Raw genomic sequence first — 27,803 nt, forward strand, 5'->3', positions numbered from 1 at the left:
AATTATTGATTTTAACTGGTAACTTACCTCTTAAATAATTATCAAATTCCATGCAAACTGTGAACGAAGATTAATTGTTAGGGTGTTAAATAACGTTATCGTATTAAAATTTTGTTAGTATAACAACAGAAGTTTGCAACGAACATACAAAACTGAAAAGTGAACTCTAAATAAAACAACTGAATTCACAGGTTTTATTGTTTATTATGCACAGTCTCATCGCATACGCTTCTTGTCAAGTGCTCTACCTGCAAAATACGAAAGTCTCCAAAATCAACTAGCAGACGAACATTGAAACTGAAAAATTACGATGTTATTTAATGTTATCATACATATATATATTTCCTTTCATTTTTGGATAAAAATAAAATGGAAAATAGCATATTTTAAAACAATCTTGAAAACTGCGATTCACCGCGATTTCACGGCGAAACAGCGTGGTTGGCGAGCACCGTGTGTGGACACGCTGGGTGTCCATTGGGACTTTTCATTTTGGACGTACTGTAAACCAAAGAAAATTAAAAGTGAGAAAAATAAAACTATAACGACTGTCTTTAATTTTTATCCGCCAACTTGTTTCACAAGTTTGATTCAATAATCGTCAAATAAATTGGTAAGAGTGTTGTCTTATTAGTAGTTTCAGTTTAGGTCGAGATTTTGCAAAAATACTTTACAATCGAGGATTTTATTTTTAATTTTTTTTCCCGCCGCCGACCCTATCTTTTTTCCAAAAAAATCGGTAAAACTAATAATAAAAAAATACTGGCCTTACCGTGCCGTTTTTTTTTTTTTATAAATTTTGTATAATAAATATTTATGGTATTTCCTCAAGCTCAAGTAGAGACAAATTTCAAAGTGATGGCCACTGTCCAAAACGTTTGCAGATAATTCATTATACCATTAATTTTGATAAAAGTAAACCATTATAAAACACAAAATAAAACTGTGGATATCATTTTTCTATGGTGCCTCAAGTAAACGGATTTAATGAGACAGAATTTTCACTCCAACATTGAAAAATTTAGGCTGAGTCCTGTGGGACTGTTTTAAATTTTGCACACTTCATTCAAAAATAACATTGGGGTAGAAGTAAAACCTACCTTCTTTTCTTCCACAATATGTAATCTAAAGAGTAAAGGCGAAATAGAGAACTTTTACCGCATGTAACTCAGTATTTTTAAAGATGTCTAAGTCTGCCTGGTAAATTCACTTTGAACCACAGGGGTACATCACATAAAGGTTTTGGGGTGGTCTGGGGTATAGTAACCCCTATTTATAGACTACAAATAGGGGTCACTATACCCCAGACAGTCTACTCCAGACCACCCCAAAACCATGTGCCTTGAACAGCAAGAAATCGCTTATCAAATGAAACAGTTCCACTTTTATTAATGTAAGTTACAGACGTTTAAAATGGGTCCTGATGTGTGCTGCGGCCATTGGAAATATGTCAATTCTGCGGATGTCTCTAAATTGCTTTTTGTACGTTTAGCATGTGTAAATGTTGAGTTCTGCTCAACCCGGGGCTAGAGGGCGTGGACGGTAGCATGCATTTCCACTACCGTCCATGAACAGGCTCAATCAAACCGAGCCTGCAACATTTTCGTACTTGTCGTGTTGGGCGACCTGTGAAGTTTCCACTTTTCTCTATTTTATATAGAATAAAGAAGAACAGCTATTTAGTGTGTTGTAACCTCTAATACATACACAGTAGTGACGTCACGCTCATATAGAATGCACTGATTTTGAGACGCTCCCTGGTTATTATTTTCGTTGCTATGACGTCACGGGCACTTCACCGAAGCGTACAAAATGGCGTACCAAGCAGCAGGAACGGAAAATCTCCTACTCGTAACCGATTCATATAAGGTATTTGATTTGTTTCTTGAAATCATATGGTGTGAAAAAATGTGATAAATAATTTTTGATGAATACAACAGCTGTCAAGACCACATGCGCATTCATTCTGGTTAATAATTCATATTTATCACACCGTTTTTATAAAACTTTCGATTTGACATGTTTTTTTTCGCTGCATCGGCGAAAATTCAGGAACAAAATAATGTTAAATTTTCTGAAAATTTGAATGGGCATTGAACGCTTTAAAAAAAGGTATTGGCTGGATATTGATTGCGGAAGCAAATAACTTACATTTTGGATAGTATTTTACTGTAATTCCGATTAGTTGGGCAAATGCTGTCAAAGTGAAAGTAGAAAATTGTTAACTGTGTTTACTTACTTGTTCTATATTATATAAAGAACCTTACCGTAAACATGGATCAAAACACAGAAAAATGTTATAGTATTTCATTTATGAACAGGAGTCTATTTTTGATTTGGTTATGTACTGATGTAAGCACACCAGTGGCCCTACTTTCACCTAATTTGGCCACCTTGATTTTATTAGAACACTGTTTTTATTTCCTGATTGTTGTTTTTAGAGATCTGTACCAGTAAATAAACATTTCTGACGCTGAATTTTCTTAGCTGGTCAGATTTTATTGATCGTGAAACACTTCGTTATATTTTCAACTTTTTAATTATTTGAAAATTTCACATTTTTTTGGTCACAGACACTTTGGAGTCAACCCGTTCAGCCCCAGCCAATTGTTGGTCAATTTATGTTTAAAGGCCTAGATTCACTATTATATAAGTGTCCCCCCCCCCCCCCCCCCAATCCAATATACAACTCCCATCTTATCTGCTGCTTATCAGCGATTATGTAATAGCAACTGACTAGAGGGCAATTACCACAGCGACCCCAACTAGACCATGAAGATGTGTGCAGTGGAGTTGAAAGAAATTAATTTTTCTTCAGTAAATGTGGAATGATAATAATAATAATTATTATTTTGATATTATGTAGATGATAATAACTATTATTTTAATGTTATAATAATGATAATACTAGAAATAATCATAATCATAATTATTATTTTCATTATTATTATTATTATTGTCATTATTATTATTATTATTATTATCATATTTATATTATTATTATTTTTATTTTATTACATACAGGATGATAAAAGATACAGTAATAATATTGAAAATAATAATGATAATAAAACACAAGTATAGTGAAAACTTCTTGAGTTCTTTGTGCTGACAAACAATATTTTTTTATTTGGAAATTGATTTTCATGTATTCATGTAATCAACATTATTTGAATATAAAATTATTGTGTTCCATCTATACTCAGTTTTCATTTTCAGTATGTTGTCAAACTTTTTTCATTCTTTGCTTTGTAACTTTGAAATTCACATTCTGTTTTCAATTTAGACAAATGTTATTTACAGTATTCTGCAAGCTTTAGATGAGTGAAAGTCACATTTTTCAGAAATATCACAATTCTCAAGACAGAATTTGAAAAAATAAAAATTTGCATGTTTCTTTAAGTAAGTTTCTCATTATTTCATTATAATTGTGAAAATAAGTTCTGATTATTTTATTATTGTGTTTAATCAACAAATATTTTTTTTTACATATAGAAATGCAAAAAAACTAGTATATAACTTTAAAAGTTATCAGTTATTCATTAATTTAAAATAAATTTACATCGTTTCCCCTTCTCACTAATAGATACACTTGTAAGGTAGACTGACTCTCCAATAAACAATGACCCTTGTTTATTGGAGCCATACTGTGATGGTCATTAGTCCCCAACCGTATTGGTGAAGACAGAAATCCCTTGGCCCACTGCCAAAATCTAGGCCTTTAAGACTTATTATTTTTTGATAAGATTAAATGAGATATTAAAATAACTGTTTACTGAATACTGAACTATAATGCCAATAGTTAATCTGCAGTTTTTGTTCTACTAATAATTGTGTTAAACAGACTTAATGACTGTTAACTATTAATGCACATCTATGTTTATAGTTTAAAGGTGTTGATAAAGTTGATCTTGAGTAATACAGGATCTAAAAGTATTTATTACAAAAGATTTTTTAAAAAAATCCATATAATTAAAAGAAGAGATAAATATAAAAACACAATAGGGGTGTGTTTTGACCAAATTCTAAACCAAATGGGGGATGTTTTGACCAAAATGGGGGTGTTTAATTAACAGTTTTGACCAGGGGACGTTTTGACTTAATACCGTAACATCAGTCATCATCAGTCATGTTCTGCAATGGCTGAGTGGTCAAGGCTTGTAAAGTTGACTGTTTTTAATCATGGTTGTAGTTTGCCTCATGTTGGGTGTGAAGATTTTTCTCCTTTTTATGCCCCACACATGTCAGGTTCAAGGTCAGTTTAACTGATTTAATTTGCATACTTAGAAAATTACACTGTGGCGCGGCGGTCTAGAGTGTTGGGCCAAAGCTACCTTTAAAAATTTATGCTGTGGGACAGAAGGTTTACAGTTCAAATCCCACTTCTTTTGTGATAAAAATGTCTTTTTAATTAATGCCATTGGGTTAAGGTCAAGGTCACAGTAACTATCTCACTGTGATCATCAGAAAGGTGGTTTCTGGTTTAAAATTATAATTGGAATTTATTTACTGTCACCATCTACATCATTACGCCAAACTGTCAGACTTTTCTTTGACGGTGAAAAAATAGAAAAATAGCTTCCTCTCAGTAGCTTTAGATTTGGTACACCTATTGTCATCAAACTTGTTGTGTCATTGTGTAGATTGCTTTTATCAAACACAAAGGTAGGCAGTGTATTTTGGGGTCACTTGGGTCAAGGTCAAGATCACTGTAACTAAATATAGAAAAATGGTTTCCACTCAATAACTTTAGTTTGGAATGAGGCAACTTAATTCTTATGCTGAGTTTGAAAGTTCCTCAGTGTCTCAATGGTATAGAGCGTTGGGCTGAAGTGATCTTTTATGCTTTGGAACAGATGGATCGCAGTACAATTCCCAGTCAGGACCTAACATTTTAATGTCATTTAGTCGAGGTAACAGTTACTAAAAATATTTTTTTAGTCCCCTACTGGTTGAAAACCAGTTTCGGGGACTATAGGAATGCACTTTTCCGTCCGTCATTCAGTCCGTCTGCAATTTCGTGTCCGGTCCATAACTCTGTCATTCATGAAGGGATTTTAATATTACTTCAAGTAACTTGGCACAAATGTTCCCCATGATGAGATGATGTGTCTTGCACAAGACCCGGACCCCTAGCTCAAAGGTCAAGGTCACAATTGGAGGTCAAAGGTCAACAGGGCTTTTTTCCCGGCTGGTCCATAACTCTGCCATCCATGAAGGGTATTAATATTACTTGGCACAAATATACCTCATAATAAGACAATGTGTCATGCACAACTTTCAGACCCCAGACCCCTAGCTCAAAGGTCAAGGTCACACTTGGCAGTCAAATGTTAACATGGCATGAACAGGGTCTGTTTTGTGTCCGGTCCATAACTCTGTCATTCATTAAGGGATTTTAATATTACTTCAAATATTTGTGCCAAGTTACTTGGCACAAATATTCCACATGATAAGACGAATTGTCGTGCGAAAAACCCGAACCTCTAGCTCAAAGGTCAAGGTCACAATTGGAGGTCAAATGTCAATAGGGTTTTTTCCCTGTCCGGTCAATAACTCTGTCATCCATCAAGGGATTACGATATTACTTAAATGTTCCGCATGATGAGATGACATGTCAAGTGCAACACCCAGAACCCAAGCTTAAAGGTCAAGGTCACACACTTGGAAAATAAGTGTCATTTTTTTCTTGTCCGGTCTATAACTTTGTCATGCAAAACAGGATTTAAATATCAGCTGACACAAATATTCCCCTGGACGAGACAACATGTCTTGCGCAAAACCCAGGCCCATAGCTGAAAGGTCAAGGTCACACTTGGAAGTCAGAGGGCAAAAGGGCTTTTTTCCTGTCCTGTCTTTAACTTAACAGTCCTTAAAGGGATTTTAATATTACTTGGCAGAAATGTTCACCACCATGAGACGGAATGTCATGCTGAAGAACAAAGTCCCTAGGTCTAAGGTCATGGTCATACTTAAGAGGTCAAAGGTCAAATTCAAGAATGACCTTGTTCGGAGCATTTCTTCTTCATGCCAGTAGGGGACTTAGTATTGCATGGCAATACTTCATTCACTTGTTTTTTCACTGTGATCAATAAAAACGTGGTTTCCAGTTTGTTAGGGATGACTTACTGTCACCAAACTTGATGTATAGCAAGCTCACATGAAGAACTGGCATTGGATTATATTTTGAGTCGCTGTTATTAAAAATAGAAACATGGTTTATGCTCAATACTCTTAAGTTTGCATACACCTTTTGTCAGCAAACTTGGTATGTAGATAGCTTTTATCAAACACAAATGTTTGGAATGTATTTTGGGGTCACTCAGGTCAGGGTTAATGTCACAGTAACTAAAATAGAAAAATGCTTTCATCTCAATAACTTTGTTTTGGTAGCTTTTATCGAAGACAGAAGTTGGGAATATATTTAGGGGTCACTAAGGTTAAACTCACTGTTAATAAAACTAGGAAATTGCTTCAGCTGAATAACTTGATTAATTTGTGTACTTTGAAAGTTCCGTTGTGGTGCAGTGGGCTAAAGCGTCGGTCTAGTGTACCTTATAAACAGGTCACCGTTCAAATTCTGGTCTGTGCCTTACCCTGCCATAGGGTAAAGGTCAAACTAATGACGCAAGTTATGAATTACATATGGCAATGAAACATCTACGTTTGTTATATCTGTACTACTGAATGGCATTATTTGATGCAGTCAGATATGTAGAATAGTCTTTAGAACATGACCCCTTTTTTAAGGACGCTCGCTACAGTTTCTTAATTTTTTTCTCAATAATAGATTTTGATGAAATGTTTTGTATTAAAAGATCATGTTATGATGTATTGAAAAATGAAATAAAAATACTAGGTCACCAGCTTTGTTTCAATTTAATTTTCCCCTAGATGTGCTATTTTAAACATTTTTCAAAATTTCTGTAATCCTAAAATATATTTCAGTAAAGTACAATAAATAATCAGCATAAATTTGATTATCTAAGCATTTTTATAACGGAAAACAATAATTATATCTATTTGAAACATGCTCAGAGAAATCAAAAGAACATGATTTTGTAAAGAAAGGAATACTTGTTCAGCAGACCCAAGGGCTATTTTTGCATATTTTTGTCTAAAACAAAAAGAAAATTGATAGGTCACCATATTAGATTTCCCTTAAATCAAATTACAACGAGGTGGGGTGTGGCGGGCATTTATACAACGCAGGTTGGTAAGAAATACTCATTCAGTGTTTGAGCAAATGATTTAGAAATATATATATAAAATTATCAAACGGCAGATTTCTTAATAAGCGGATTTTAAGTTGTTTCTGAAGCATTTTGATGGCATAGAACAATGAAAGTTTCCGCCCTTTTTTTTAACAAAACCTATAGTTTACGAATGTACAGTACAGGTAAGGTACGGGATTAGAAACAGCTGTGACTCAATGCAGAGTTTGAGCCCTGGTATAAATAACAGACTCCAGTATATGTCGGATTGAAGCAATTTGAACTAAAAGTACTTTAAATGTATATATTTTGTAACCATGGTGATACTTACCCTTACCTTTAGTCAGTATATTATACATTTTGTACATTAAATGCATGCGAACATACAATAATTTGCAAATTTTTGCCATACGTGACATTAGATAATCACTTCCGGGCATGCGCAGAAGACCGCACCAAGTCTGCAGTGAGCTACATCGAAACCAAATAGCCACGGTGTTGGGATAAATATCGACCCGTCCGGAAAAACTGTAGCGGGTGCCTTTAAACAGAACCTGTTCAATGGCGCGATGCAAAGTTTGAAAACCTGATTTTCATGGAATTTCCACGTTTCTTGTTTCTTTGTTGGGAGTATTATAAGGAAGCAAAAGGTCTTTTGGAAATAGCATCTATTCTTGGCAAGCACTGAAGTAACTGTCAAGGGGATTGTAATAATAAGAATAGAGCATAATTATAGTTCAGCTTATGTCTATATAAATATTCTACTAGTAGTTTCGTTATAAGCTACTTGTTGTTTTGTCATTGATGAAAATAAAGATAGAGCATCATTCTGTTTGCGAATTGAGAAAAAAAGAAATGCTTACAGTCTATTATAAAATATTTTGCAGGTTACTCATCATATGCAATATCCTCCAAACACAACAGATGTGTACTCCTACTTTGAAAGTCGGGGTGGTAAATTCCCGTCAACAGTGTTCTTTGGTCTGCAGTACATTATCAAGCGCTGGTTATGCGGGAAAGTTGTCTCAAAGGAGAAAATCAAGGAAGCAAAAGAATTGTATAAACTTCACTTTGGCAAAGATCTCTTCAATGAAGAAGGATGGAACTATATTTTAGAGGTAGTTAAAAATTTTATGTTTTATTCCTAATATTTGTACTACTTTTATAGCTTTGTTTTAAAAAAAGTTTATGACATGTTTGACGTCGCCATTACATAAAATTGATAATACACTAGTGTAATAAAGCTTTGACGTCAATGTCATTTAAAGTATAGGAGATGTTTGTCAAATTGATGTTTCGGCAGGAAAAGCGGACATGTGATAAATATTATCGTATAATATTCTTTATGAAATGTATGACATATGAAAATAGAAGTTGTTAAAACACGCAGTATAAAAAATGACTGAGCAGCGCCATGAGAAAACCAACATAGTGCATTTGCGACCAGCATGGATCCAGACCAGCCTGCGCAGTCTGGTCAGGATCCATGCTGTTTACTAACGGTTTCTCTAAAATTTTACAACAGGCTTTGAAAGCGAACAGCATGGATCCTGACCAGACTGCGCATCTCTGGTTCCATGCTGGTCGCAAATGCTTTATGTTGGTTTTCTCATGGCGCGGTTCAATTGTAATGAATTTCAACTATGAAGATATTAAACTGAACTAGAAATCCCTTGTAAGAAATCATCACCCTGCTTTATAGATCAAACATTCCTTTTATCCAGTGACAGGATTGTTTTCCAAATCATGTTGTCTTATACAAGGATAGCTGTCTCGATTGCACTTCATTTCTGCCAAAACTAATTTTATTACAAGGACTGTTAAAATGATCTGTATTTATGTCTGTCGTCATTATTTTCTAGTTTAATATTTTTGTGCAGAATTTTAAGCTGTTTTGACTTAAATAAATTTTGTCAGGACAAAATTTTCTTGTACTGTTTTGTCGGAATTGAAATGTAACTTGGTAGGAAGGAGCGTAGCAAGCCAAGCTGAGTAAATTGTGTTTATTTTTCTCTTTTATTGAGCTATGTAGGCCTTTAGGATATGTGATAGAGAAAAAAGACTCAGACTCTTTTAATTTAGAATATTTATGGTGCAGTTGCTTGTCCTTTGGGTGAAGCTGTATACACAGCTGATTCATTCAAACTTTCATTTGCTCTTTTGATCCTAAAGACTCATTCAGCTATGATTGAGTACATATGCCTTACCGTCATATGAAAACCTTGCATTTTACCGGAAGTTCACCACGGAAAGCTTGCATTTTGATGCAACATTAGAATGTTTGCTAGTCCAACAGCAGCCGCCTTAGTTGACAGTTCTGTTGTTTGAGAGATCAATTAAATCAATGAGAAAGAAAGGGAATAACAGTACTGTAAATATAAGAAATTAATCGTGGTTCTGTAGTCACCATCTGCCCAGATATAAATTGTGTTGAGCTAGCTGTTGAACCTATAGCCTGCTGGCGGCAAGTGATTCTGCCTTTGCGACTAGTGCAGACCAAGATCAGCCTGCACGTCATGGTCTGCACTGTTCGCTGTTCAGTCAGTAAATTTTCAGTGAACACCCCTTTGAATAATAAGTGATGCTGCCCAAATTGAATGACGGACCAGTCCATTTTAGAAATTTAGTAGGGTAAGGGTTAAAATATGCATACACTTATTAAATTGATGTATTTTATATCAGGAAGGGAACTACATAGCAGCTATTTATATCTCAAATATTTGAGCTGTCATGTTACTTGATTAGTATAAACCTACTAGAGTGTCAGAGATGTATCGGCAGTAAACTAAAATTTATGCCTCAAGCGGAAATGAAGTAAGTCGGTCAATGGATATTTTCAATGGATTTATAAATGGCACTGTTGATCAGCTGTGAAATAACAAACTTTATGATTAACTAATTGAGAAGGAGTCATAAAGCTATAGTTCAATGATAGTACTGTATGTAGAAGTCATTGTTCGCCAGCACCTCTGTTAAGTTACTGGTATTTGACGATTTTAATTGTAACTGAAGTTGTAAAAAGAATCGTCTTAACACGAAGGGTGATAGGAGAAAAATCCTGAGTATAAATTGAGATGACTTTAATTGTTCAATATAAACACTCTTTTGCTATTAGAGCAAACCATTCAATATTTTCCATGTAATACCTGATATTGGAAAGTTGGTAAAGTACAGTAGACGTATTGATTACTTGATGTGAAAGTGATGTATTCAAATTAAAGCCTAATAATTTCTTTTACTTCAAGATTTATATTCAAGATTTATATATCTGTTATACCAGATATTGGGTGAGAAAATTTAAGATTTTTGTCGGTAGTTGACATAGCACATGATACTTTATGTACATGATGGCTGCTGTTTTATTGTATAGACAAATTGAGACTGTAAAATGTCTTTGCAAGTCCTTGATTACCGTGATTTGATAAGTGTGACTGATACAGTATGTATTGATTCATATTGATTGTTTTGTTACAATGATTGCCATACACTTCATTGGTAAACCTGATCATTTCTCCAGCCTGTGGTACATACTGTGATTGGAAGTGCAGCAAACCTTGAAACATGCATAGATAACACAGTCTGTGCTGTTAGAAAGTGTAGCAAACCTATAAACATGCATAGGTAACATTGTCTGTAATGTTAGAAAGTGCAGCAAACCTTGAAACATGCATAGGTAACATTGTCTGTGATGTTAGAAAGTGTAGCAAACCTTGAAACATGCATAGGTAACATTGTCTGTGATGTTAGAAAGTGTAGCAAACCTTGAAACATGCATAGGTAACATTGTCTGTGATGTTAGAAAGTGTAGCAAACCTTGAAACATGCATAGGTAACATTGTCTGTGATGTTAGAAAGTGTAGCAAACCTTGAAACATGCATAGGTAATACAGTCTGTGCTGTTAGAAAGTGCAGCAAACATTGAAACATCCATAAGAAACATGGTCTGTGCTGTTTGAAAATGCAGGAAACCTTTTAAACATCAGTAGGAAATACAGTCTGCTGTTTGAAAGTGCAACAAACCTTGAAACTTCTATAGAAAACACTGTCTGTGCTGTTTGAAAGTGCAGCAAACCTTGAAACTTCTATAGAAAACACTGTCTGTGTTGTTTGAAAGTGCAGCAAACCTTGAAACATCCTTAGGAGACACCCTGGAACCAGATATTCCTATCTGCATCTACTGCCAGAGTCTGTACAAAACACGGTGTTTGTCAGCTGTAACAGTGTGTTTGTCCAAAACCTGTAACTTTTACATAATTAAAGGGATTCCAATGAAGCTTTACATATATGTAAAGCATGATGAAAAGGTATGTTGCATATAAAAGTTGTGTCCCAACCTCAAGATCACAGGCAAGGGTACTTTGATTAGGGATATAGATGGGGTTACAAGCGATATAACATGTTTGGCAGTATAAATATAATGTTATTTAAAAAAAAGAATTGAAGGCACAATGTGATTTTTATGCCCCCAGCATCTACTGATGCGGGAGGCATATAGTGATTGACCTGTCTGTCTGTCCGTTCGTTCGTTCGTTCGTCTGTTCGTATGTGGTTTACCAAATGGGACAGTTTCGTCTAGCATCAATACCCCTTACTAGAATGACTTGATACTAATGCAGATGTTACCTGTGACCATTCCTCATCTTCAGACATCACCTGACCTCAGTTTGACCTTGACCTTGACTACATTTTGGACTTAGGTTGCATTATATGGGCCATCTCTTGGTTAACCAAATGGGACCATTTCGTCTAGCATCAATACCCCTTACAAGAATGAATTGATACTAATACAGATGTAAACTGTGACCATTCCTCATCTTCAGACATCACCTGACCTCAGTTTGACCTTGACCTCATTTTGCAAAATCTATCGACAAGGATGCCACTGGGGGGCATCAAGCGTTTATTGAACGCAGCTTCTTGTTTTCTTTGAAGTTTCCAAAGTTTATTTGTATCATTTATCTGCGTTTCATCTGTCTCCCAGTCAGTAAATGATGCTATTTTCATTTCAGGTACATGATGGTCATCTGCCATTGAGGATCCGGTCTGTACCAGAAGGGATGGTCATTCCATACAAAAATGTTCTTTTTACAGTAGAAAATACAGATCCAAAATGTCACTGGTTGACAAACTACTTTGAGGTAACACAGCCTGTTCCCAGTTATAGTTATATACATTTAGAAGTTGGTGTTAAGAGCATTTGGTATAATAAACTTTATTTCTAGTATTAATGTTCAAAGACTGGAAATCAAGAAGAGCTCCTCCTATTTTTAGGTTCTCCTATATTTAACTTTTTACATATAAAATTTTGCAGGTAGTGAGATAGTCCTCATGTTAGCTGGTTTAAAAGTTAGAAATAAGTTTTCCTTGAAATAATTACATGTTCATATTTCTGACTTTCCCTTAATTGCAGTGCTAAATTTAATAGTGGAAGGCATTAAATCCACTCCATTTTGTTTTAGTGTTGTAGGTTTCTTAAATCTTAAGGGATTTGTGTGGTTCAAGTCAGTATAGTTAGTATTTTTGTTTTTGTTTAATTAGATTTCCGAAGATTTCTAGCATTTGTTCTGATGATAGTTTATGTTATTATTAACAGTAAATTGTAAATCAGGTGAATGGTTTCTGGAAATGATTTACCTGTACAGTACACATGCACTGTAAGTTTACAGAATGATGAAACAGCATTTCAGACTGTGGATTTGATGACCTTGAGGAAGAATTATTGATTTCACTTGATTGCAAGAAGTAATTATTGAACTGCACATAGATGTCTTTGATGCTTGCATGTTTCCAATTACAGTTTATTCTATGGCCTATCTTGATGTACAGTGTCCTTCAAAACTATGTTCACACGCTATTACTGTTAAATGTATAGTCAGTATAAGATGACTCAGTCTCACTTTTTAGGTGCATTTTCTCTCAGAAATGGAAAATGTGTGGGTGCTGTGAAAGTGACTAGTAGCACAAACTTATTGACATATGAATTTTGCAAGATATTTTAATGAATTGTTAAAACAATTGTGCTGAAGGTAGTAAACCTTGTAATAGTTTTGAAATAAGGGAGAAAATCAAAATTCTTTTTGCCGTTTTACCAATATCAACATCTTTTTTTGTTTACCTTATCATTTTTTAGTGTTTTATGTATTCTGTGCCAAACTTGGTGGAAACTAGGGTTAACATGTTTAAAAATTTTGCCCCAGCTTATGAAGTGTAACTTTCAACTTGGAAATTAACATTTGGACTAAATGTGTTTTTGTGCCCCCACCACTCATAGATCTGGTTTGTCCGTGTGTCCATCCGTCAGAAAAAAAGTTTGCGAAGCGCCTAGCTCAAAAAGTATTTGAAATAAATTGATGAAACCTTGCATGAGTTTTTATCATGATATGAACTTGCGCACCTCCTATTTTTCGTCTGGCTCCATCCCCTTTTTCAAAAGTTATGGCCTCTGAAATTATCAAAAATGCATATTTTCACCTAATGACGTGCCTAGCTCAAAAAGTATTTGATATGAATTCGTGAAACATTGCATGAGTATATTTAGCACTCATTACAGAGTTACGGCTCTTGAAATAGCCAAGATAGTGGATTTTTTGTTTGCGATGCTCATATATCAAAAAGTATAATGGATCCTTTATATAAAATGTTTGTTGAGGCTATACCCCTATAAGACTGCAAACATATGAATCATTTCCCATTATTTGTGACAAATGTACCAGTGGAGGCACACCCTGTATCCTACAGACACATTCTAATTTTTCTTCACAGATATCATGCAGGTCTTCATTCTGTGTAAAACAGTATGAGAGAGATATTAATTAACAGAAAGTAAAAAACTAAATTGTTTATCCTGTGCAACTTTTGCAACATTTCCTAAGTAGCTGAAAGTGCCGAGCTGTATTGTATTGCTTGACGTTCATACATAATGTGCCAAATTAATTTTACATTTTGTGCAAGATGTTTGAGTGTGTTGTCACATGATCATAATGATCTCCCAGGAATATTACAACAGTGGTCTCCATTCTTTTGGAGAAGCCTGTATGTACATGACTAAATGTTGTCACTGCTGTTATCTGACCTAGGGATACAATGAGAAATGCAGGCATTGATTGAAAATATAGATATATAAAATATATTGTAAATCGATCGGAAATTTCTAAGGAAGAAGCAGCAGTATAGTTGAATGTAGGAATAATTACAGTATTTTCCTGAATTCTAAGTTCCAGAGAACGAATTGTTATCCAGACATAGTCCCTTCATACCTTCATTATTTTTGCAAGTTTTGCTAAGTTTCAAATAATGGAGAAATTTAAACTTTATTCATCCTGTACTGGTGTGTCACCATTGCAGACTTACAGTTTACCACACTTCAGATCTGTTACAAAATGCGGATCTTGAGATAACTTTGTAAACTCTTCTTAGTATCTTGCACTTGCCCAAATTCTATGGTTAGCCCTTACCATGCTGCACACAATTGATTCTGCCTTTCCGACCAGTGTAGATCATGATCAGTCTGCACATCCATGCAGTCTGATCATGATCTGCACTATTCGCTTTTCAGCTAGTCTCTTTTTGGTAAGCACCCCTTTTAACAGTTAATGGTACTGTCCAAATTGGAAGATGGACAAGTTCATTATAGAAATTTAGCAGGGTGAGGGTTAAAGGTTTTCAGATATTCATTGACATTCAGCATTTGAATTCCAATTTATTTATGTACCTGTGTAATTGAAGTCAGTTTGTATTTCTTGAAAAAGGAGCTGAAAGTTTGAGCTGGAAACATGTTGTTGATTTACATTTCATTAAAGGCACTGACCTCCAGATTTTGTCTAAAAATGATCTTTTTTAAAATTGAAGTTTGTTTATATTATGAACATTAGAACATGAGTTTTTGTTTTTAAACTATGTCAAATCAAGAGAAAAAATATACCCAGGCTTGATCAAACCTAGTCCACCATGGCAATAAAAAATTTCCTGCGTTCTTGATCAGTACACCACGGAGGAATATGTACTAAATGGTCATTAAATATAAAGTTTATAATTAAGGCACTTTACCTCTGGTACCTCTTTAACACTTCTCAATTTTGAATGGAAAAATTAGTAAAAACAACTAATTCTGATGTGTTTCCATAACATATAATTTGTCAGTAGCTCAAGTTTCAAAGCCTCTTAAAAATCAAAGTAACAATTTCCTGATATCCTTTTTGTTGTTGTATGATGTGGAGGCCAGTGCCTTTAAGTTTCAAATACTGACGGTCATAAATCACACATACTCAAAATTGGAAGATAAAGTTGAAATACTTCCCTGTCTCAAACTTTGAACGAAAGCTGCCGTTGACATAGAATACAAAAAAAAAGGCTATGAACAAGGACATAAATTTTATGTGAAGTTAATATTCAGTTTGAATATATTCACTATTTCCTCAATTATGGGAGCATGCAAAGGGAACTAAATAATTGTACACTTTTTAGCTGTCAGCTTTTACCTTACATGTATGCCAACTAATTTATTACGCACCAGTAGTGACAGTAGGATCGTTTTGAAATATTATTTTTTGTAAAAACCAGTTTAGACAGGAGTCGATATTGAACACTCACCAAGACAGCTAAAGTATCTAGTAATAACAATGATGATCCTGTCTTGTAGGTAACTCCCTGTTATAGTCATGACCTTCATTGTGTAACACCAGCACCTACTACTAATAACACTGGCCATAAACTCTGACTTTTCTCCCTTTTTTTGTGTACATTTCAGACACTGCTGGTGCAAGTCTGGTACCCGATGACTGTAGCGACCAACTCTAGATACCAGAAAGAGATCATTGCTAAATACCTTGATGAAACAGCTGACACTCTAGAGAAACTTCCATTTATGTTACATGACTTTGGTTTCAGAGGATCTACATCAGTAGAGGTATCTATATTTTCATTTTAGTGTAAATTGTTTTAGTAAGATTTCAGTAGGTGTCTTCTGTCTTGATTAAGTCTATATGGTAGGGTCTGACTTTGTATATGTGTCTGCGTTTTAGTCTGTCTGCAATAATTGGCAAAATTGATAGAGTGGGGGTTATTTTTCTTCTATATACTTCTAGTTTCAAATAAAACACGAAGAAACAGTGTATGATTGATAATCAGTGAATTTTGTCATTTAGTTTACACATCCCAAGATATATAGATTATTGTTAATGAAGGCTGTTATAGTTACATATATGAATTGTTCTTCAAGAAACCATAAAATAAATATTTGAATCGTTTTTAAACATGTTGTACAACGTAGCATATATATTTCAGTCAGCAGGTATTGGAGGGTGTGCACATTTAGTCAACTTTATGGGTACAGACACAATAGCTGGAATAGCTACAGCAAGACAGTACTATGGCTGCCCATTAGCAGGGTTCTCAATACCAGCTGCAGAACACAGGTTTCTTGTGGTTTATTTTTGAACATTCTCTTCAGTGTTTTTGTTTCTATCTTTTTATGCCCCCGAAGGGAGGCATATTAGTTTTCAACTGTCCGTCCGTTCGTTCGTCACAACGTTAACTTTTTGCATGAAGGCCAACGTTAACTTTTGCATGAAGGCACTTTACTCGCGAACGACTGCACCCAGGACCTTCAATCTTCACATGCTGATAGTACTTATTGAGTTTACGACCCCTACTGACTTTGGGGTCACCAGGTCAAAGGTCACAGTGGCCAATGTTAACTTTTTGCATGAAGGCACTTTACTCGCGAACCACTGCACCCAGGACCTTCAAACTTCACATGCTGATAGTACTTATTCATGGTTCGCACAGGCCATGAAAAGTCCTTGAATTTGATGCCTACTCCTTGAAAACTACTTGAATTTTGTAACAGTCAGAAACTACTTGAAAACTACTTGAATTTAGGAAAAAACTTACAAAAGATGGCAAATAGTCCTTAAATTCGTCAGGTGCGAAGTGAAAATGGACAAACATTATAAACGGACCCAAAATAAACTAAAAAACGACAAAAAAAAAAAAAAACCGTTACCGCCATTAGGGCCAGCCACGGAGTCGGCGATAGTACAGTATGGTACTGTACTTTACGGGTTTTATGCTCTTTCAAGTAATTTTCACAATGTGTAATTTATCCGCGATGCGTTGAAGGTAAATCTTGTGTTACATTGTTTAATTTTGTCCTAAATTGGATTTAAATTGGTTATTTCATGTCTCAGCAACAGTGACATTGCGCCCATTTTAGTCCTTGAAAATGGAGGAAAACTACTTGAAAACTCCTTGAAAACTACTTGAATTTTTTTTTTGGGAAGGTCTGTATGAACCATGTTATTGAGTACAAGTCCCCTACTGACTTTGGGGTCACCAGGTCAAAGGTCAAGGTCACAGGGGCCAATGTTAACTTTTTGCATGAAGGCCAACGTTAACTTTTGCATGAAGGCACTTTACTCGCGATCCACTGCACCCAGGACCTTCAAACTTCACATGCTGATAGTACTTATTGAGTTCACGACCCCTACTGACATCGGGGTCACTGGGTCAAAGTTCAAGGTCACAGTGGCCAATGTTAACTTTTTGCATGAAGGCACTTTACTCGGGAACCACTGCACCCAGGACCTTCAAACTTCACATGCTGATAGTACTTATTGAGTACATGACCCCTACTGACTTTGGGGTCACCAGGTCAAAGGTCAAGGTCACAGGGGCCAACATTAACTTTTTGCATGAAGGCACTTTACTCGCGAACCACTGCACCCAGGACCTTCAAACTTCACATGCTGATAGTACTTAATGAGTACATGACCCCTATTGACTTTGGGGTCATCAGGTCAAAGGTCAAGGTCACAGGGGGCCAATGTTAACTTTTTGCATGAAGGCACTTTACTCACGAACCACTGCACGCAGGACCTTCAAACTTCACATGCTGATAGTACTTATTGAGTACACCACCCCTATTGACTTTGGGGTCACCAGGTCAAAGGTCAAGGTCATCAGATCAAAGGTCAAGGTGCTGCGGGGGCATTTGTCACCAATAGTGACAGCTCTTGTTACACACTAAATTCCTCCCTACGTAATAAAAAAAAGCAAGGTTAGAAATATTAACCATAGAGAAACAGAATTAACATTTATTCCAACACGACCCGATTTATTTTCTGACTGAAACTGTGTGTTATTATTCAATACAATCACTGTAAGTACATCAAAATTACTACGTTATAGCATCAAAATCATAGTGGCATGCTTGAAAAGAAACTCACAAAGAACAGGCAAATATTTGGTGGATGTCATTAAGTTTGTAGATCATAATCCTTGATATTGTGTTAGAATTGAAATAATATATCTCGAACAGTGATCTTCTCTGGAATAAAATCATTGTTTTTAGTTCAGATGCATATTATTAGTCCCCTACTGGTTTAAAACCAGTCTTAGAAACTATAGATTGCGCTTTTATGCTCGTTTTATTTTGATTATTTTTCACCACATTGATACTAAATGGATATGTTTCCAACTTAAAGTGATTGTCCGGGGAATTTGTCCCACATCATCACCCACATTATTTGGCATAAGGTCCATAACTCTGGCACAATATTTTAAGAGTTATGCCCCCTTTTTACTTAAAGTTTAAGTGATGCACTTTTACTCTATCTCCGTTATTACTAAATGGATTTGATTTAAACTAAAATTAGTTGTTAAACATTGTTAGTCACATGATAAGACAGATAGTGTATTACCCTTGCAGAAATATTCCATGGATTATGTCCCTTTGATACTTAGTTAATGTTTTGATACATTTTCACTTTATCTCTCAGACTGTTATTACGAAATACATATGACTCAGACTTAAACTATTGTCCAATATTGTCTTCCACATTGGAGTCATTAAACACTCCAGTGTAAGCTCCAGCTTCCTCAGATGTGCCCAGTTTCACTATCCAGCATCAAAATAGTCAAAGTACAGTCTCCTGTAACAGCTCTTGTTTCCTATTTGGTCCATAACTCTCATCAGTCAAGGGATTTTAATATGAATGGCACAAATGTTTCCTGAATGAAACAACATGTCATGCGCAACACTTTCCCAGGTAAAAGTAACAAAAGTTCTCAGATTGGAAAAAATATTAGAAAATTCCTTTTCTTTAAATTTAATTTTTCTGACCTAAATCTTACAAACATACCCATCTTTTGTGAAAGTGGATATAATAAAATAATATGCTTGTTACTTCAGTACTATAACTACGTGGGGGAAAGATGGTGAAGTAGAAGCATTCCGCAATATGTTGACGAGATTCCCGGAGGGTCTAGTAGCCTGTGTGAGTGACAGCTACAATATCTGGGAAGCTTGCGAGAAAGTTTGGGGTGGAGAACTAAAAGGACTGGTCGAGAGTAGGAAGGATAAAGGGACGCTGGTGGTACGCCCAGACTCTGGTGATCCTCCTACAGTGGTTGTTAAGGTAACGATTTTCGCATATCTGTTTCAATTTCAGGGGTTTATAGTTTTGTGTCATCCTCAGTATTTTAGGTTATGAATTATCGTAAGGTAGTTTTGCATGTTTACGAAGGAGTTTATTGATCTTCTGTTGTTCAACTATTACAAATGTTTATACAGTAGAGCTTTCGTAGTCACATCACAGAAGTTTTGCATGTAAGCATGTTTCTTAAAAACTACTTGACACATGTTTTCAAACTTCTTACATGTCTTCAACAGCATTAGATGAACTTACAAGTTACATAGCTACAAGTAAATGATATTTCTTACCTATAAATAAAATTTTGCTATTTTTACAAAGCATTACTTTTATATAAACCTTTTCCCCATCAGTCATATTTTGTTAAAATTTGTAAATCTTATCTTAAAATCTACATTGTATACTTTACAGGTTTTAGATATATTAGCTAAATGTTTTGGGAAGGAGAAGAATAAAAAGGGATATTATTTATTACCATCCTACATACGTGTGATACAAGGTGACGGCATTAGCTACGAGACTTTAGGAGCTATCTTAGAGAACATGAAGAAGCATGGTTGGAGTGCAGAAAATCTTGCCTTTGGAAGTGGTGGTGCTTTACTGCAGAGGTTAGACAGGGATACACAGAAATGTGCCTTCAAATGCAGCTATGCAAAGTGCAATGGGAAAGAGGTATTGTTTTCTGACATGTTTGTCTGTATTACTTCTTTAAGGTAGTAGACCCATAATTTGCCTGTATTACTTCTTTAAGGTAGTAGACCCATAACTTGTCTGTATTACTTCTTTAAGGTAGTAGACCCATAATTTGTCTGTATTACTTCTTTAAGGTAGTACCGCCTCGGTAGCCTAGTGGTAGAGCGTCCGCTTCGAGTGCGGGAGGTCGTGGGTTCGATCCACGGCCGCGTCATACCAAAGACATAAAAAATGGTACTAGTAGCTTCCTCGCTTGGTGCTCAGCATTAAGAGGGTAGTGCTAGGACTGGTCAGCCCGGTGTCAGTATAATGTGACTGAGTGGTGTGTCATGTCACGTGTCTACGGCGTGATATTCCAGTGAGGCAGCACTATAAAGTTAGGCAGTGTGCTCACTGCTACAAGTAGACACCGTCGTTTATATGACTGAAAAATTTTTGAAAAAGACGTTAAACCCGAACACACACTCTTTAAGGTAGTCGACCCATAATTTGTCTGTATTACTTCTTTAAGGTAGTCGACCCATAATTTGTCTGTACTACTTCTTGAAGGTAGTAGACCCATAACTTGTCTGTACTACTTCTTTAAGGTAGTCGACCCATAACTTGTCTGTACTACTTCTTTAAGGTAGTCGACCCATAATTTGTCTGTACTACTTCTTTAAGGTAGTCGACCCATAATTTGTCTGTACTACTTCTTTAAGGTAGTAGACCCATAATTTGTCTGTATTACTTCATTAAGGTAGTCGACCCATAATTTGTCTGTACTACTTCTTTAAGGTAGTAGACCCATAATTTGTCTGTATTACTTCATTAAGGTAGTCGACCCATATATTTTGTCTGTACTACTTCTTTAAGGTAGTCGACCCATAATTTGTCTGTACTACTTCTTTAAGGTAGTAGACCCATAATTTGTCTGTATTACTTCTTTAAGGTAGTCTACCCATAATGTGCTTGGCAATTTCCATGTGATTACATACTCTCGTTCGGCAATTCGGCATTCTTCGGACATAAATATAGTTTAATACGTACATAGTTTTTCGTAAAAAAATAGAGAATGCCGAAATCGCATGTGGAAAATACGAAATTTGACGATTGCCATTACATGTCCATTACCTGAACTTAAAAAAAAATACTGTAACTAAAGTACTTATTGGTTTATGGAACACATATTTCTAGGTGAAGGAAATAATAATACAATGAGAATACAATTGTTGAATTTTCATTGAGTTGTTGAGAATATATACAGTTATGTTGATTTAGCGGATGTTACATAAAAAAAATCTCCAGATATTTTGAAAGAAGAAAGTGAAAGGCAAAATAGATGCATGAAAAACTTTAATATTTGCATCACCGTGACTTTGCAGTCAATTTCTGCCAATAAAGGGAAATAACACAATTAACCAATGTTTGGATTGAACATGGTGTGGCACAAGAAAAGGCAGATGAATTCATTTCAAAACAAATATGTAAATTATTAAAATATTCAAAATGCTAGAAACTAACAGACTTTACATAGCATTGAATAATGGGTACTGATCACAGAAAATTAGACAGAATGCAATTTAACTGTGCAATGCAAGATGGCACTGTGTCGGCATGACCATGTATTTAAAAGGCTACAAACTTCAAACAGTTCATAAGTGCAGAAGTTTCCTACCAAGTTTTACTGCAAAAATGTAACCAAGAGAAGGAGAAGCTAGGTTTGTTTGTAACAGACAGACAGCAAAATCAGATACAAAAAGACTGTCGAACCAAACCAAAAAGGGTAGGTTGGAATGTAGAAAATGAAATTTTATTTCATGATTGAGTTCATAGTTATTTTTATCTGTATTCTTTCAATAGGTAAATGTCTTCAAGGCCCCAATTACAGATCCTGGTAAAGAGAGTAAGAAAGGACGTCTGACCTTAGAAAAACAAGCAGACGGAAAATTTGTTACCGTACAGCAAGGAGCCGGAGATGTTAAAAAGGTAATTTTTAGCTCACCCTGGTGTCAGCAACTGCATCACACCTTGTTTAAAGTTTTGCATGCATATACATAATTATGGCTATCATTTAAGGGCATATAGCTTTGAAACTTATTAGCTCACCTGTCACATAGTGACAAGGTGAGGTTTTGTGATCACCCTTCGTCCGTCGTCCGTCCGTCCGTCCGTCAACAATTTCTTGTCTGCACGATAGTGGTTTCATTTATGATTTTATTTTAACCAAACTTGCACACAACTTGTATCACCATAAGATCTCGGTTCTTTTCTTGAACTGGCCAGATCCCATTATGAGTTCCAGAGTTATGGCCCCTGAAAGGGCCAAAATCAGCTATTTTGACCTTGTCTGCACAATAGCAGCTTTATTTATAATTTGATTTTTACCAAACTGGCACACAACTTGTATCACCATAAGATCTCGGTTCTTTTCTTGAACTGGCCAGATCCCATTATAAGTTCCAGAGTTATGGCCCCTGAAAGGGCCAAAATCAGCTATTTTGACCTTGTCTGCACAATAGCAGCTTTATTTATAATTTGATTTTTACTAAACTGGCACACAACTTGTATCACCATAAGATCTTGGTTCCTTTATTGAACTGGCCAGATTCCGATATGGGTTCAAGAGTTATGGCCCCTGAAAGGGCCAGAATTAGCTATTTTGTTCTTGTCTGCACAATAGCAGCTTCATTTATGATTTTATTTTAACCAAACTTGCACACAACTTGTATCACTATAAGGTCTTGGTCCCTTTTTTGAACTGGCTAGATTCCATTATGGGTTCCGGAGTTACGGCCACTGAAAGGGCCAGAATTAGCTATTTTGACCTTGTCTGCACAATAGCAGCTTCATTTATGATTTGAATTTAATCAAACTTGCACAAAACTTGTGTTGCCATAAGATCTCGGTTCCTTTATTGAACCGGCCAGATCCCTTAATGGGTTCTAGAGTTATGGCCCCTGAAAGGGCCAAAATTAGTTATTTTGACCTTGTCTGCACAATAGTAGCTTCATTTATGATTTGTTTATAACCAAACTTGCACACAACTTGTATCACCACAGTATCTTGGTTCTTTTCTTGAACTGGCCAGATTCCATCATGGATTCTAGAGTTATGGCCCCTTAAAGGTCCAAAGTTGGCTATTTTGGCTTTCGCAGCCATATAGAGACTTCATTTATGGTTTTATTTGATACAAACTTCCAAAATACAATGTATCTTCAACAACAATAAATCTTGGATTTCCTGGCAAATCAGATCCAATCATAGGTTCCAGAGTTATTTTATATCTGATTACCTCCCCTGATTGTAATCAAAATGGATTTATATCAGTAAGTACTTATAGTACTTATTTGAAATTTCATTATTGTCATTAGTTGCACTGAGCCAATCAGGGTAGATAACTATGGACTGATTTTATGTCAAATTACTTCCCTTTATTTCAAATTAAAATTGCTATATCTCCGTTACTAATGAAGATACTGATCTGAAATTTCATTTATGTCAACAGATTTATTTGGCAGATCCTTCTTTTGTTCACTCACAATAATTTTCTTTTTAATTACTTCCCTTTTACGTTACTGTAAATAGCTTATTTTTAGTAACTTTTTTATTATTGGCCATAGGGAAAAACCGAGACCACTTTTCTATGGTACAACAAGGATGGTACCTCCAATTTTTAGGTGTATTTTGACATATCTGTACCTTGTAAGAATTCTTTTTCTTTTTGGTTAAATTTCTTTCCTTTGTTGTTGTTCCTGTCCTTTGGACTTGGATATTTTTTCTGAGGACCTTCTTGTCCTCAAGTGCAATGATAACAGGTGAGCGATATAGGGCCATCATGGCCCTCTTGTTTTTCTTTTTCTAGGTCATTAACCAACCTCACTGGGTCAAGTCTCATAACTCTGACATGTATTTTGGGGTCTTCCTCCACCATCAAAGCTGGAAAGTCGCCATATGACCCATAATTTAGTCGGTGCGACGTTAAACCCAACAAAATTAATAAATTACCTTACTAATGTTAAGGGAAAGCATATACTATATGTATTAACCAAGTTTTGAATGTGAATTTTCTTTTCAGGATATTCTAGAAACAGTGTTCGAGAATGGTAAATTGTTAAAAGACTTCTCCTTCGACGAGGTTAGAAAAAACGCAGAACTTGAACTTGTCATTCAAAGGAAGAAAGAGTAGGAAGATGACATGGCACAACAGAAGAAATAATGTGTCACATTTAAACTGCAATTTCTTATGGAGGCCAGAAGACATGTTGCTATAGTCCTGTTATAACGAATGACTGATGAAACTGGTCACCATGTGTATAGGCTCCATGTAGAAACACTATATTTAAACATATCAGATGGATGCAAAGAGTTCATGTATAATATATTTCTCCCATTGTCATATTTGTGCACAAACTTACTAAATATTTGGAAGGTTTAAAGTGTAGGACTGCTTCTGTTGTTGATCAAAATATACCAGCAGCAAGCATAAAGCAAGCAGTGGCATAATTTTTGTGTTCCATACCATAAGCTTGTGCCAGTATTGGGTATACAAATAAGCAAGATAAATTATCGATCATTACATTTAATAGGAAATACCCTCTAAAGTGGTTATTATATATGTTTGAGAAATCATGATATTCTGGTGTTAATCTGCATGTTTGTCTGTTTAATGATAGTCCCTTAATTATGTCCACTTATTGGTTGTTAAACTATTGAAATCTTTGAAGTCATGGCTTTATCTACAGTGTAAAATGTGTCTTTTGGTAGTTATGTCTCCCACCACACAATGGTGTGGGAGACATATTGATTTACTCCAGTCTGTGTGTGTGTGTGTGTCTGCCTGTCGCAAAGCTTGTCCGCACTCTAAGTCGAACATTTTTCATCCGATCTTCACCAAACTTGAACAAAATGTGTTTGACAATAAGACCTTGGGCAAATTCGATAACTAACCAAATCCACCCACGCACGTCTGAATTATGGTCCTTGAATTACTGATTGAGTCCACTCGTCCAAGCCAACTAATTGGGTCCACTCATCTATTCCATCTAGAGAAACTAGACATTTTTCATAGGGGCAGTTGTGGGAGAGGTGCGCTTTTCTCAAAAGCGTCTCTAGTTTTATGATATGTTTATACAGTTTATTTTCCTCCCATCTATGTACAATCATGACATTTTATACAAATAATTGTGTAATCAAATGGTACATTGCCACTTACATTTGACTTGTACTAGACAATAGTAAAAGAAATAGAAATACTCCTCACATCTTGTGTACATTATAAATTCAAGAGTAAGTAAGTAAATTCTTTATTTATAGATGGTGACGCTAATCTTCTATGAGGCCCTCATATAGTACAAATATTTACAGATATGGTTAAGATTAAAACAGAAAATGATATAAGTACCCCATTAGAAAGTAAGATACAAATGTATAACAAAAATACAAGAGAGGAGTATGGTACGTGAACATCTTTAAAATTACTTTCATTGGGATGAAATAGTCAAGTAAAGTTATTAATACTAATAGCAAAAGTGTGACAAATAAATTATATTATTCTTAATTGGAAGGATGATTACTTTATTAATTACTCCGCAAACACAAATGAAAAATTGAAAATTTTGCTTTAAATTGTAAATGGTACAATATATTGTTTATGCCACTGTATGAATCAAAGCAGATATTATAATGTTGATGTTGCAGAATAAATGTAAAGTTATATATATTGTTTATGTCTCTATATGAACCATAAATGGTATATATATTGTCTATGTCGCTATATTACCTACATGGTATAAATGATGTGAACCAGAGTATGTGTTAATGGTATGCATGTTGTTTTTGTCACTGTACTAATCAAAGCAGATGTAAATGGTATATATTATAATGTTGATGTTGCAGTATGAGTGTAAAGTTATGTATATTGTTTATGTCGCTATATTAACCATAAATGGTATGAATCAGAGCATGTGTTAATGGTATTTATTGTTTATGTCGCTATATTAACCATAAATGGTATGAATCAGAGCATGTGTTAATGGTATATATTGTTTATGTCGCTATATTAACCATAAATGGGTATGAATCAGAGCATGTGTTAATTGTATATATTGGTTATGATGCTATATTAACCATAAATAGTATGAATCAGAGCATGTGTTAATGGTATATATTGTTTATGTCGTTATATGAACCATAAGTGGTATATATATTGTTTATGTTGCTACATTTACCTGTAAATGGTATGAATCAGAGCACGAATTAATGGTATATATGTTGTTTATGTCACTGTACGAATCCAAGCATGTGTAAATGTTATGACTTAAATCTTGTTGTAGTGTAACATTATAACTTTATTAAGTAATGGAAATATTAGTTCTTCCTTAATTTATGAAATAATGGATCTTGTCTGCATAAGACAGAACACATTATTTTATGACAATTTTATTGCCTACTTCTATTTACAATTTCTCCCTCTATATATACCTATTACAATGATACCGGGTAATTGGAAAGTAGATGTACATGACTATTTCACATTCAAACGTTATTGGCATAATCAGTGCAAATACAAAAAAAAGGTAATGATTAAATAGATGATCAAAGATCTATGTAATATAACAGATCTGACAGCCTCACAGGAACAGAGAGTGAAATCTCGGTACAACTAACTAAAATCTCATTATCACTTTATCAGTGAAGATGCTTTAGTTTTACAGTTTAGTTGATAAGCGGTTACTTGCTTGGTATATTTGATAAGAATGATTTCACAAGAAAAAGACATTCAATAGTCTGATATTTATTATGTTGTTGGGATAACAGGGGAGGGGCCAAAGAACAAAATTTTAATGAATTGCTAAGAATATTGACAAAGCACTACTTGAATGAGTAACTTCTTCTCATATTTGCTAGGGAAGTGTTTTCAGTCATTATTCTTTGCAGTGAATGGAAGGAATTGCGATCAGGTTAATTACATTTCAAGGGGGAAAAAAACTAACAAAACCATTATACCCTGTATGTATGAAATTTAAAGTTTACATCTATACTGTAAAATGTTGTAACATACATTTCCTTGAAATGCTGTGATATTGTTGTGTGGTAATACCTCTATGCAGGCTAAACTGCTGTATATGTTAATCTATTGTAATGTAGAAAACATAGTAACATCTTGATAAATATAATACACAGTGTGTTGAATAGCTTCTTGTAAACAGACTTGGTTTGTAAAATTTTGTAGGTCACCAGACCACCTAGTGCTCAATATGAGCTATTATGAACACTCACCATTAGGCATCTCTCTGTTGAAAGTTGATGAAACTTGGCATGGATGCTCGGTAGATGGTCCTTTTCTAAAACTGGTTAGCAAAATCCCTTCTTCAGAACAGATTCCAAAGGCAACGGGAAGGAAATGTTTTTAAAAATTCTTCTCAAAAACCATTGCCAAAATATCAATAATTTGACAGACATGTTCGATATGTGATCCTCTTAG

General features: G+C 35.0%; 1 protein-coding gene across 1 annotated transcript; it reads left to right on the forward strand.

The window, feature by feature from the left end:
* The first annotated feature begins 1,789 nt into the window (after nt 1-1,789).
* Nucleotides 1,790-27,297, forward strand: LOC123528988 (nicotinamide phosphoribosyltransferase-like). The gene is made up of 9 exons (XM_045309120.2): nt 1,790-1,869; nt 8,102-8,332; nt 12,224-12,352; nt 15,961-16,119; nt 16,497-16,627; nt 19,405-19,630; nt 20,057-20,317; nt 22,181-22,306; nt 24,396-27,297. Exons 1-9 carry the CDS (start codon nt 1,813-1,815, stop codon nt 24,504-24,506), a joined length of 1,431 nt encoding a protein of 476 aa, XP_045165055.2. The 5' UTR covers nt 1,790-1,812; the 3' UTR covers nt 24,507-27,297.
* The last annotated feature ends 506 nt before the right edge of the window (nt 27,298-27,803 follow it).

The sequence above is a fragment of the Mercenaria mercenaria genome, chromosome 13 (assembly GCF_021730395.1).
Source record: "Mercenaria mercenaria strain notata chromosome 13, MADL_Memer_1, whole genome shotgun sequence".
In the NCBI taxonomy this organism is placed as follows: Eukaryota; Metazoa; Mollusca; class Bivalvia; order Venerida; family Veneridae; genus Mercenaria; species Mercenaria mercenaria.

Bases quoted from the DNA above. Each gene is read 5' to 3' on its own strand.
- LOC123528988 (XM_045309120.2), top strand. From the start codon at position 1,813: ATGGCGTACCAAGCAGCAGGAACGGAAAATCTCCTACTCGTAACCGAT. The intron at 16,120-16,496 runs GTATCTATATTT...TATATATTTCAG, and splicing joins GAGGATCTACATCAGTAGAG to TCAGCAGGTATTGGAGGGTG. The intron at 22,307-24,395 runs GTAATTTTTAGC...TTTTCTTTTCAG, and splicing joins GAGCCGGAGATGTTAAAAAG to GATATTCTAGAAACAGTGTT.